General features: G+C 41.7%; 1 protein-coding gene across 2 annotated transcripts in view; it reads right to left on the reverse strand.

Moving 5' to 3' along the window:
* Positions 1-13,763, reverse strand: part of LOC129823526 (cadherin-7-like) — a 128,945-nt gene that overhangs the window by 37,937 nt on the left and 77,245 nt on the right. For both annotated transcript variants that reach the window (XM_055882318.1, XM_055882317.1), the window contains exon 8: positions 13,506-13,642. In XM_055882318.1, the coding sequence (XP_055738293.1) occupies positions 13,506-13,642 (137 nt within the window). The remainder of the gene's footprint in view (positions 1-13,505; positions 13,643-13,763) is intronic.

The following is a 13,763-nucleotide window of genomic DNA, read 5'->3' on the forward strand; positions in this document are numbered from 1 at the left end:
TACCTTTTCTTCAGCTGAACCTTTATCTTAATATAAATCATGGATTGGGGTAAACCCGACAGGTCAAGGTTTCTCGGCACGCTGTATTCTCCACTGGAGAATGGTCTGAAGGCAGAACGTTCACAGATATAAATACACATTTGTCAAAAAACAGACGCACGAAAATAGTTGATCCGTGTTTTTTCATATAATTTTCAACTTCCTACAAACTCGGTGTGTTATGACCAATGGCCCTAAGACACACATACTGTGTGTGATGCATGATCATGTACTATGTATAGCGTCTTCATAATCAAGATGAATTGGTAGAAATCTATTGAACTTTAAATAATAACCTAGAAAGGAGAAAACACTTTCTGTTTTGTCATAGTAAACGGTATTCCTCAGAGATTGATGTTCCTATCATTGATGTCGGGGGATTTACTGTATGTCCCTCAACTGTTTCTCTGCAGATTTCTCCACAGTTCAACCATAAGTGGGGAGTGGTGAGCTGAGGAAAATATACCTGAGATCTGGTTGTCTCTCAAAGACACGGGTGTAATTCATGTGCGGAGAGAAAGATTTACTCAACAGATGGGTTGGCTGTATCTGGAGTTGCGTCTTAATATGAATAATCCTCTACACCTGTAGCATATGGGCAGAGTCACAGGTGCGATCAACAGTGATGGGTCTGTTTAGTCTGAACATTATCCCCTGTGATTTCAGTCAACAGTGATGGGTCTGTTTAGTCTGAACATTATCCCCTGTGATTTCAGTCAACAGTGCTGGGTCTGTTTAGTCTGAACATTATCCCCTGTGATTTCAGTCAACAGTGATGGGTCTGTTTAGTCTGAACATTATCCCCTGTGATTTCAGTCAACAGTGATGGGTCTGTTTAGTCTGAACATTATCCCCTGTGATTTCAGTCAACAGTGCTGGGTCTGTTTAGTCTGAACATTATCCCCTGTGATTTCAGTCAACAGTGATGGGTCTGTTTAGTCTGAACATTATCCCCTGCGATTTCAGTCAACAGTGATGGGTCTGTTTAGTTTGAACATTATCCTGTGATTTCAGTCAACAGTGATGGGTCTGTTTAGTCTGAACATTATCCCCTGTGATTTCAGTCAACAGTGATGGGTCTGTTTAGTCTGAACATTATCCCCTGTGATTTCAGTCAACAGTGATGGGTCTGTTTAGTCTGAACATTATCCCCTGTGATTTCAGTCAACAGTGATGGGTCTGTTAAGTCTGAACATTATCCCCTGTGATTTCAGTCAACGGTGATGGGTAGGTTTAGTTTGGACATTATCCCCTGTGATTACTTGGGAAATTCTGTAATCTATACACACATTCCACCGGCAAACACTGAACACCTGTGGAGGGCAACTGGCACCAGCTCCACCAGAAGGACAACATCTGGTAGGGTGTGTGTGTGTGTGCGTGTGTGTGTGTGTGTGTGTGTGCGCATGGGAGTGTTTGTGTGTGTTTGTACATCTGTGTGTGAGCATGTGTGTGTGTGTGTGTGTGTGTGTGTGTCTGCTCGGCCATTACAACAACCCTCTCTTCATTTGTCCTCTATGGTAAAAAGCATATGTCCACAATATCATTCCAACAGACCCCCTCTTTCTCCTCCCTCTAACAGTCCTCACTGTGGGTGAGCTCTTCTGGCTGATGAAGAGGATATGAAGTATGATTTAGATGTATCTAGGCGGCGGCACAGCTCAAAGGTCAAAGGTTTTTCCCTTTGATTACAGAAATCAATTAATCGAGCCAGAAGAAGCTAGAGAAATTATCCTCCAAAATGATGTTGTATCCTCACACATCTACTTTGAGTTTCACTACCACGCTGTGGGTTCAAAGTTCAAACCTCCATCGTCATCTGTCTGCCTGTCATACACGGTCGGTCCGTTCAGTCTAATTAAGGGGTAGATTTAATAATTTGCGCATTGCTTTGCTCACAATTCCTGGGTTGTGTTCAGCAGGTATGAAAGGGGAGAAAATGATTCAAACGAGAGTGAAATGGGGAGGTGCTATCTGAACTGGTTTGTTTTTGTTTTCCGTTGCAAAAATGTTTCGCTATGGTGTGAACACGCCCCTAATGAACATGAACCTGATGTAAAGCCCTGCTTCAACTGCGCCAATAGTTAGCTTACTAATACAGCACACATTTAGTGTCAGTTGACATCTATATAATCTAGTGGATAACACATTGGCTGTGTTCCAGCCCGCCTACATTACATTCGCAAATCTCACAACCCCTGAAAGTGTTTAACATGACAGTAACAGCATTAACACGATAATGCAATCTGATGCCCAAATCCTTGATTAATGTGCAGCTCAACTGCTTTGTCGTCGGTCTGGAACGTGGCCAATATCACAATATCAGTTCCTGTTAACATACATGTGTTTGCAATGCGAAATCCCATTTGCTCATAGCTTTCAGAAAGTATTCACATCACTTGACTTTTTACACATTTTGTTACAGCCTGAATTTAAAATGAATTAAATTGAGATGTTTCTCTCATTGGCCTACACACAATACCCCATAATTGTAACGTCCTGACCAGAGTTCTTATGTGTTTTGCTTGTTTTAGTGTTGGTCAGGACGTGAGCTGGGTGGGAATTCTATGTTGTGTGTCTAGTTCGTCTGTTTCTGTGTCCAGCCTAATATGGTTCTCAATCAGAGGCAGCTGTCAATCGTTGTCCCTGATTGAGAATCATATATCGGTGGCTTGTTTTGTGTTGGGGATTGTGGGTGGTTGTTTCCTGTCTCTGTGTTTGTGTTCTGCACCAGATAGGACTGTCTCGGTTTTCACGTTTGTTGTTTTGTATTGTTGTAAGTGTTCACAGTTCGTTAAATTAAACATGTTGAACACTAACTGCGCTGCATTTTGGTCCTCTCCTTCATCCCAGGAAGAAAGCCGTTACAATAATGTCAAAGTGGAATAATGTATTTAGAAATATTTACAAATTAATACAAAATGAAAAGCTGAAATGTCTTGAGTCAATAAGTATTCAACCCCTTTGTTATGGCAAACCTAAATAAGTTCAGGAGTAGACATTTGCTTAACAAGTCAGATAATAAGTAACATGGACTCTCTCTATGTGCAATAATAGTGTTAAACATGATTTTTGAATGACTACATACAATTATCTGTAAGATCCCTCAGTCCAGCAGTGAATTTCAAACAGACTCAGCCACAAAGACCTAGGAGGTTTTACAATGCCTCGCAAAAAAACAGACATTGAATATCCCTTTGAGCATGGTAAAGTTATGAATTCCACTTTGGATGGTGTATCAATACACACTGTCACTACAAAGATACAGGCGTCAGTTGCCGGAGAGGAAGGAAAGAGCTCAGGGATTTCACCAAGAGGCCAATTGTGATGTTAAAACAGTTACAGAGTTGCTGTGATGGGAGAACACTGATGGATCAACAACACCGTAGTGACTCCACAATATTAACCTAAATAACAGAGTGAAAAGAAGGAAGTCTGTATACAGAATACAAATATTCCAAAACATGCATCCTGTTTGCAACAATGCACTAAAGTAATACTGCAAAAAATGCGGCAAAGACTCAGACCCCTGAGTCAATGTATTGACTCAGGGCTCTGAATACTTAATACATTTGTTACAATTTCCAAAAACATATTTTCACTTTGTCATTATTGGGTACTGTGTGTAGATGACTGCATTTAAAAAAATGTTTTATCCATTTTGAATTCTGGCTGTAACAAAACAAAATGTGGAATAGGTCAAGGGGTATGAATGCTTTCTGAAGGCGGTGTATACTCCTTTCACTAGTGTAGCATTATCTACATGTCTCCACGGTTGTTGACTGCAGCTCGACATAGAAATAGATTGTGCACATCTGTCAGTACATCATGCTGCTGCTGATATACCGAGGTGAGAGGGGGGGGGGGGGGGGGGGGTAGCAGGGAGAGATAGAAACAGAGAGAGAGAAACAGAGAGAGAGCGAGAAACAGAGAGAGAAACTGAGAGAGAGAAACAGAGAGAGAAACTGAGAGAGAAACAGAGAGAGAAACAGAGAGAGAGAGAGAAACAGAGAGAAACAGAGAGAGAGAAACAGAGAGAGAGAGAAACAGAGAGAGAGAGAGAAACAGAGAGAGAAACAGAGAGAGAGAGAGAAACAGAGAGAGAAACAGAGAGAGAGAAACAGAGAGAGAGAGAAACAGAGAGAGAGAGAGAGAAACAGAGAGAGAAACAGAGAGAGAAACAGAGAGAGAAACAGAGAGAGAACGAACTACAAAAATCTCTGAAACTGGAAACACCTATCTCCCTCACTAGCTTTAAGCACCAGCTGTCAGAGCAGCTCATAGATTACTGCACCTGTACATAACCCATCTACAATTTAGCCCAAACAACTACCTCTTTACCTACTGTATTTATTTATTAATTTATTTTGCTCCTTTGCACCCCATTATTTCTGTCTCTACTTTGCACTTTCTTCCAATGCAAACCAACCATTCCAGTGTTTTTTTTTTAGTTTTTATTTTACTTGCTGTGTTGTACTCACTTCGCCTCCATGGCCTTTTTATATTTTTATTTATTTATACATATATCTGTTCGCCTTCACCTCCCTTATCTCACCTCACTTGCTCACATTGTATATAGACTTATTTTTTTTATCTTTTTCACTGTATTATTGACTATATGTTTGTTTTTACTCCATGTGTAACTATGTGTTGTTGTATGTGTCGAACTGCTTTGCTTTATCTTGGCCAGGTCGCAATTGTAAATGAGAACGTGTTCTCAATTTGCCTACCTGGTTAAATAAAGGTTAAATAAATAAAATAAAATAAAATAAAAAGAGAGAGAGAGAGAGAAACAGAGAGAGAAACAGAGAGAGAGAGAGAGAAACAGAGAGAGAAACAGAGAGAGAGAAACAGAGAGAGAGAGAAACAGAGAGAGAGAGAGAGAGAAACAGAGAGAGAAACAGAGAGAGAGAAACAGAGAGAGAAACAGAGAGAGAGAGAAACAGAGAGAGAAACAGAGAGAGAGAGAGAAACAGAGAGAGAAACAGAGAGAGAAACAGAGAGAGAGAGAAACAGAGAGAGAGAGAAACAGAGAGCGAGAGAAACAGAGAGAGAGAAACAGAGAGAGAGAGAAACAGAGAGAGAGAGAGAGAAACAGAGAGAGAGAGAAACAGAGAGAGAGAGAAACACAGAGAGAGAAACAGAGAGAGAAACAGAGAGAGAGAGAGAAACAGAGAGAGAAACAGAGAGAGAGAGAGAGAAACAGAGAGAGAAACAGAGAGAGAGAGAAACAGAGAGAGAGATTTTTCCAGAGTAACAAACAGTTACTTTGGAGGTGACTACAACTATTTGAAAACAGATCCCCAAGGATGACTACTTTTTCAAAAATATTTAAATCCAGATCTCAGTGACTACTTTTCTGATTGGCTGCCTCCAACTAATGGCAGGGCCGTATCTGGAAATGCATGTTGAAATAGATTGACTAGAACACACACACAGAATCTCCTAAACTATTCCAATCTATCTGACAGTCATATTTGATCTACACAATACATTTCTATCGGAACATGCTGTAAATGGCCATTCTCCTGATTGTCCAGGTGTATAAAATCAAAGGAAAACCAAAGATATGTTGAACAGATAAGTATAAATAAATTGTGACACTCAACTACTGTATGACACTTTCAACATGCCAATGAAGAGGTTGAAAGTTGCAATGAATTGCAAAGAGTAATTCAAAGCCAATTGCAAACCTTGCAAATGGCAAGTTTGATGCTCACACTGCAAATTCTCCAGTGTAATAAAATACAAACAAATAAAAACAGTGGTAAATCAACACTCAAAGTGTTGAGTCTGTGGACTCAAATACACACAGCAACAGAGTTAATTAAATTAACACACTGCTTTGTGAAAAGTCTTATTAAAATATTTAGTTCTTGGAAATTGGCTTTGGTACAACTTATCTCTAACTTTGGTACAACTTATATCTAACTTTGGTACAACTTATCTCTAACTTTGGTATACAACTTACCTCTAACTGTGTATCCCTACGCCAAAGTGAGACAAACGAGTCATGAAACATCAACCCACCACGGAATCCAATGACAGCCTTTCAACCAATTTATAAAAGAAACATCTCACATCTGAAGTCCAGCTTTCCCTGCAATCGTATTTTCCTATAGCACACTATATTATCATATAGCACACTATATTATCATATAGCACACTGTATTATCATATAGCACACTATATTATCATATAGCACACTATATTATCATATAGTATATTGTATTATCATATAGCACACTATATTATCATATAGCACACTGTATTATCATATAGCACACTGTATTATCATATAGCACACTTGTCACACCCTGGCCTTAGTTATCTTTGTGTTCATTATTATTTTAGTTAGGTCAGGGTGTGACATGGTGAAGTATGTGTTTTTTGTATTGTCTAGGTGTATATATGGTTTAATGTTGTGTGTAGTTGTCTAGGAAAGTCTATGGTTGCCTGAATGGGTTCCCAATTAGAGACAGCTGGTTTCTGTTGTCTCTGATTGGGAGCCATATTTAAGGTAGCCATAGGCTTTAGCTGTTTGTGGGTAATTGTCTATGTTATACGTTTGTAGCCTGTGTGTGCACTACGTTTATAGCTTCACGGTCGTTTGTTTGTTTTGTTAGTTTTTTGTAAGAGTGTTTCTTTTCGTGTTACGTCTTCGTCATCAAAATAAAAGGAAGATGTATTTCTCACACGCTGCACCTTGGTCCTCACTCTCTACCTTTGACGATCGTGACAACACTGTATTATCATATAGTATATTGTATTATCATATAGTATATTGTATTATCATATAGCACACTATATTATCATATAGCACACTGTATTATCATATAGCACACTGTATTATCATATAGCACACTATATTATCATATAGCACACTATATTATCATATAGCACACTGTATTATCATATAGCACACTGTATTATCATATAGTATATTGTAATATCATATAGTATATTGTAATATCATATAGTATATTGTAATATCATATAGTATATTGTATTATCATCATATAGTATATTATATTATCATATAGTATATTGTATTATCATATAGTATATTGTATTATCATATAGTATATTGTATTATCATATAGTATATTGTATTATCATATAGCACACTGTATTATCATATAGCACACTGTATTATCATATAGTATATTATATTATCATATAGTATATTATATTATCATATAGTATATTGTATTATCATCATATAGTATATTATATTATCATATAGTATATTATATTATCATATAGTATATTGCATTATCATATAGCATATTGTATTACCATATTGTATTATCATATAGCACACTGTATTATCATATAGTATATTATATTATCATATAGTATATTGTAATATCATATAGTATATTGTATTATCATCATATAGTATATTATATTATCATATAGTATATTATATTATCATATAGCATATTGTATTACCATATTGTATTATCATATAGCACACTATATTATCATATAGCATATTGTATTATCATATAGCACACTATATTATCATATAGCATATTGTATTACCATATTGTATTATCATATAGCATATTGTATTATCATATAGCACACTATATTATCATATAGCATATTGTATTATCATATAGCACACTATATTATCATATAGCATATTGTATTATCATATAGCACACTATATTATCATATAGCACACTGTATTATCATATAGTATATTATATAGCATATTGTATTACCATATAGCATACTGTATTATCATATTGTATTATCATATAGCACACTGTATTATCATATAGTATATTATATAGCATATTGTATTACCATATAGCATATTGTATTATCACATTGTTTTATCATATAACATATTGTATTATCATATAGTATATTGTTTTATCATATAGCATATTGTATTATCATATAGCATATTGTATTATCATATAGTATATTGTTTTATCATATAGTATATTGTATTATCATATTGGACATTTTGATAATATTTTAAAGGGTGATAGGCTTCCATTTGTTAAGGTGAGCTGGATCATTATATCTGATAGCACAGTTAGGGCCAGTTTCCCAAATACAGACTATGCCTTGTCCTAGACGTGTTATTTCAATGAAGATTCAACTTTGTGCACGCTTTGTAGTCCAGGACTTAACTAATCTGTGTCCTTGAAACCTGGCCCTAAGATTTGTTTTCGTACACACCTTAATTATTTATCCAAATTGCACACTCTGGCTAACACAATGGATACATAGTTTCTTCAGGGATCAGACACCGTTTCCCCAAGCAGAGATAAATAGAAGACACCTCGATCTCCTCTGCCAAGACACATTTAAGGGAGCTGCAATGCATCTACACTGCAGTTGTCCTACTATTACCGCATCCAAAATACCACAGTCGACAGCAGTTACGAGACTTTTACTGCAGTTTCAAAACTGCAACAAAAAAATAATATTTATTTTTGTTGTTGTCAGGGAACCATGATCTATTGACTTTAAGTGAGGTGGGCATTCGAGTACTGTGTGAGGCTACTTTGATATTGGAGCGGAAGTCACAATCATAGACTCTATACTCAACAGAATTCAGATGAATATAAGAAAACACGTCAATTCGCTCAAATCAAATCAAATGTATTTATATAGCCCTTCGTACATCAGCTGATATCTCAAAGTGCTGTACAGAAACCCAGCCTAAAACCCCAAACAGCAAGCAATGCAGGTGTAGAAGCACTCAACTTGCCATTTGCTCAAAAATTGGCTCAACTTACCCCATAGGCCATTGGCTCAACTTACCCCATGGGCCATTGGCTCAACTTACCCCATATGCCATTGACTCAACTTACCCCATAGGCCATTGGCTTAACTTACCCCATAGGCCATTGGCTTAACTTACCCCATAGGCCATTGGCTCAACTTACCCCATAGGCCATTGGCTCAACTTACCCCATGGGCCATTGGCTCAACTTACCCCATATGCCATTGACTCAACTTACCCCATAGGCCATTGGCTTAACTTACCCCATAGGCCATTGGCTTAACTTACCCCATAGGCCATTGGCTCAACTTACCCCATAGGCCATTAGCTTAACTTACCCCATAGGCCATTGGCTCAACTTACCCCATAGGCCATTGGCTCAACTTACCCCATAGGCCATTGGCTCAACTTACCCCATAGGCCATTGGCTCAACTTACCCCATAGGCCATTGGCTTAACTTACCCCATAGGCCATTGGCTCAACTTACCCCATAGGCCATTGGCTCGACTTACCCCATAGGCCATTGGCTCAACTTACCCCATAGGCCATTGGCTTAACTTACCCCATAGGCCATTGGCTCAACTTACCCCATATGCCATTGGCTCAACTTACCCCATAGGCCATTGGCTCAACTTACCCCATATGCCATTGGCTCAACTTACCCCATGGCCATTGGCTCAACTTACCCCATATGCCATTGGCTCGACTTACCCCATAGGCCATTGGCTCAACTTACCCCATAGGCCACTGGCTTAACTTACCCCATAGGCCATTGGCTCAACTTACCCCATAGGCCATTGGCTCGACTTACCCCATAGGCCATTGGCTTAACTTACCCCATAGGCCATTGGCTCAACTTACCCCATAGGCCATTGGCTCAACTTACCCCATAGGCCATTGGCTCAACTTACCCCATAGGCCATTGGCTCAACTTACCCCATATGCCATTGGCTCAACTTACCCCATAGGCCATTGGCTCAACTTACCCCAAGGCAAACATTTAGATTACATTAACCCACACAGCTAGGATGCACTTTAATGCTAGGTTTAGGTCCTCATATTGAATCTTATAGAGACTCCAACTGATGTATATAAAATGATGTACTTTGGTTTAGATACAAGCATCATGAAACACAATAAATCATTTTGACATAATTTGACAGATTTTTGACCTAACTTGCTTACCACTTTTTTTAGTGTGGTTCGCTTTTTCACAGACTCCATGAAATGATGACCTCTTCCTAAATATTTCTTCATATTATACATTTTGTGTAGGGATTCCCTAGAAAAAAGGGTCCCTCAACATACCCCTTTGGGTCACCTTACCCCACTCTCCCCTATACCAATTTGGAGGAGTTTGTATAATAGTTAGAACCATACCACCCCCAATGGAGGTTTGCCATGGTGCAGGTTTGACTGAGTTCCAGCCTCAGTAGAAGTGAGTCAGATGGAGCGATTGGGGAACAGGTGCACTTCTTTTTGCCAAAGGTCACGGACAAAGTCATCAGCAGGAAAGCCTGGGAGATGGGAGGTGTGTGTGTGTGTGTGTGCTCCAGCTTCGGCCATCATTTGGAATCATGGTGAGGCTCGATCAAACGCCACGAGTTCTGGAGCCGGCGATCAACAGCAGTCGACCTCTACTGCAGCAGAGCATCTGCTCAGAACTCTCCTCTAGAGTCAAGGAGACCTTCTGCTTTCCAGACTGCCAAGCGAAATTGGTAAAATCCCAGTGAGCCTTAGACTAATGATATTCATTGAGAAATAGTATAGGAAGCTTAAGTCTGTCTTTTATGACATGGGATTTACTTCATTTTAATAGAATTCGGGATTTGTCAAGACGCAGGTGCAGTGAAGGCACTGGTCCACTCTGTGTGCGGTCACGATGAGTGTAACACAAGTGAAGAGTGAACCCTCTTGTGCACTCGTAGAAAAAAGGTGCTATCGAGAACCTAAAAGGGTTCTTTGGCTGACCCCATAGGAGAACCCTTTGAAAAAACCCTTATTGGTTCCAGGTAAAAAACATTTTTAGGTTGCATGTACAGTCGAACTCTTTCCACAGAGGGTTCTACATGAAGCCCAAAAGGGTTCTAACCTGAAAAGTAAAAGTGTTCTTGTCACACCCTGATCCTTATTATTCTCTATGTTTGGTTAGGTCAGGGTGTGACTCGGGTGGGAAAATCTATGTTTTCTATTTCTTTGTGTTTTTTGGCTAAGAATGGTTCCCAATCAGAGGCAGCTGTCTATCATTGTCTCTGATTGGGGATCATATATAAGTTGTCATTTTCCTTTTGGGTTTTGTGGGATCTTGTTTTCTGTTTAGTGTTTTTTTGCCTGACAGAACTGTTGGCTTTCGTTTTTTGACTTTCGTTATTTTGTTTGAGTGTTTTTGAATAAAAAATCATGAACACTTTCCACGCTGCGTCTTGGTCCACTCTTCCTACCACAAACGAGAGCCGTAACAGAAGATCCCACCAAAAACGGACCAAGCAGCGTGGCCAGGATGAGTGGACATGGGAGGAGATCATGAATGGAGGATCCTGGACGCGGGTAGGAGAGTATCGGCGTTCAAGGGAGCAGATGGAGGCAGCGAAAGCAGAACGGCGACGATACGAGGAATTAGAGCAACGGAGCAAGCACGAGAGGCAGCCCCCAAAAATGTTTTTGGGGGGGCACACGGGGAATTTTGGCGGAGTCAGGTTTTAGACCTGAGCCAACTCCGAGTGCTTACCGTGGGGAGAGTGTGACTGGTCAGGCACCGTGTTATGCAGTGATGCGCACTGTGTCTCCAGTGCGCATTCACAGCCTTGTGCGCTCTGTGCCAGCTCCTCGCAGTTGCCGTGCAAGAGTGGGCATCCAGCCAGGACGGGTTGTGCCGGCTCAGCGGTCCTGGTCTCCGGTGCGTCTCCTCGGTCCAGGATATCCTGCGCCAGCTCTACGCACGGTATCCCCAGTTCGCCAGCACCACCCAGTGCAGCCTGTGCCAACTCCCCGCACCTGCCGTGCTACAGGGGGGATTCAGCCAGGACGCGTTGTGCCAGCTCTGCACTCCAGACCTCCGGTGCGTCTCCACGGTCCAGTGTGTCTTGCGCCGGCTCTACGCACTATGCCTCCAGTGCGCCTTCATAGCCCACTGCGTCCTGTGCCAGCTCTCCACACTCACAGAGCTAAAGTTAGTATCCAGCCAGGATCTGTTGTGGTAGCTCCACTCACTAGGCTGCCAGTACGTCTCCTCAGTCCGGTGAGACCTGTTCCGGCTCCACGTACGAAGCCTCCAGGGATGATCCATGGCCCGAAGCCTCCAGTGATGATCCATGGCACGAAGCCTCCAGTGATGATCCATGGCACGAAGCCTGCAGTGATGATCCATAGCACGAAGCCTTCAGTGATGATCCATGGAAAGGAGCCTCCAACGACGGTTCCCAGTCCGGAGACTCCAACGACAGTCCCCAGTCCGGAGCCTCCAGCGACGGTCCCCAGTTCGGAGCCTCCACGGCAGTCCCCAGTCCGGAGACTCCAGCGACGGTCTGCCGCCCAGAACCTTCAACGACGGTTGGCAGTCCAGAGCCTCCAGCAACGGTCGGCAGTCCAGAGCCTTCAGCGAGGGTTCCCAGTCCAGAGCCTTCAGCGAGGGTTCCCAGTCCAGAGCCTTCAGCGAGGCTTCCCAGTTCAGAGCATTCAGCGAGGGTTCCCAGTCCAGAGCCTCCAGCAACGGTCGGCAGTCCAGAGCCTTCAGCGAGGGTTCCCAGTCCAGAGCCTTCAGCGAGGGTTCCCAGTCCAGAGCCTTCAGCGAGGGTTCCCAGTCCAGAGCCTCTGGCGACGATCTACGGTCCGGAGGTCCCGGCGACGATCCCTGCACCAGAGGCTTCACCGAAGTGGGGGGAGCCTCAAGCGGAGCGGGGTTGGCGTTCCACACCGGAGCCTCCACCGAGAGTAGATGCACACCCGGATCCTCCCCTATAGGTTCAGGTTTGCGGCCGGAGTCCGCACCTTTGGGGGGGGGGGTACTGTCACACCCTGACCTTAGAGATCCTTATTATTCTCTATGTTTGGTTAGGTCAGGGTGTGACTCGGGTGGGAAAATCTATGGTTTCTATTTCTTTGTGTTTTTGGCTGAGTATGGTTCCCAATCAGAGGCCGCTGTCTATCGTTGTCTCTGATTGGGGATCATATATAAGTTGTCATTTTCCTTTTGGGTTTTGTGGGATCTTGTTTTCTGTTTAGTGTTTTTTTGCCTGACAGAACTGTTGGCTTTCGTTTTTTGACTTTCGTTATTTTGTTTGAGTGTTTTTGAATAAAAAAATCATGAACACTTTTCACGCTGCGTCTTAGTCCACTCTTCCTACCAAAAACGAGAGCCGTAACAGTTCCACCTAGAACCAAAAAGGGTTCTCCTATGGGGACAGTCGAAGGACCCTTTTGGAACCCTTATGTTCTAATAGTGTAAAGTAGCTAGAGGTAATGATGGACATGTCTCACAACAGCCTTATAGTCTGTGTGTGATGTCACTGGTGAAGAGGTACTACATAGTTTTTGGGCGTGCTCTTGAGCCAATAAGAGGGGGGGGGGGGGGGCTAAATAGATAAAGGTGCACTATGGAGTTGCATATTGTGTACATTTCTGGACAATATATCTAAGTTGCAACGTTGATTGACAACAACCCGGATGTAATGTAGCAACCGTGTGGACAGAGCAGAGTAAGAACACTTGACTTACGGATCTCCGTGGCGAAGATGGTGATGGTGTGTACGGCGTTGACTTCTCTGTCCAGCGGCTTGGCGGTGCTGATGACACCGGTGGTGGCGTCTATGTTGAAGAAACGCTCCAAGTCGGTGTTGCGGTCTATAGAGTACCTGGAGTTAAGTAGACAGGAGAGAGGAAGAGTATTGGAAAGGCTCTCCTATCAAGGGCCACATTCAACTGGCACCCGCCATGGCAACGCTTCTATAGATCTTCTGAGTGAAATGCATTAAG

Source organism: Salvelinus fontinalis, chromosome 26, assembly GCF_029448725.1.
Source record: "Salvelinus fontinalis isolate EN_2023a chromosome 26, ASM2944872v1, whole genome shotgun sequence".
Taxonomy (NCBI): domain Eukaryota; kingdom Metazoa; phylum Chordata; class Actinopteri; order Salmoniformes; family Salmonidae; genus Salvelinus; species Salvelinus fontinalis.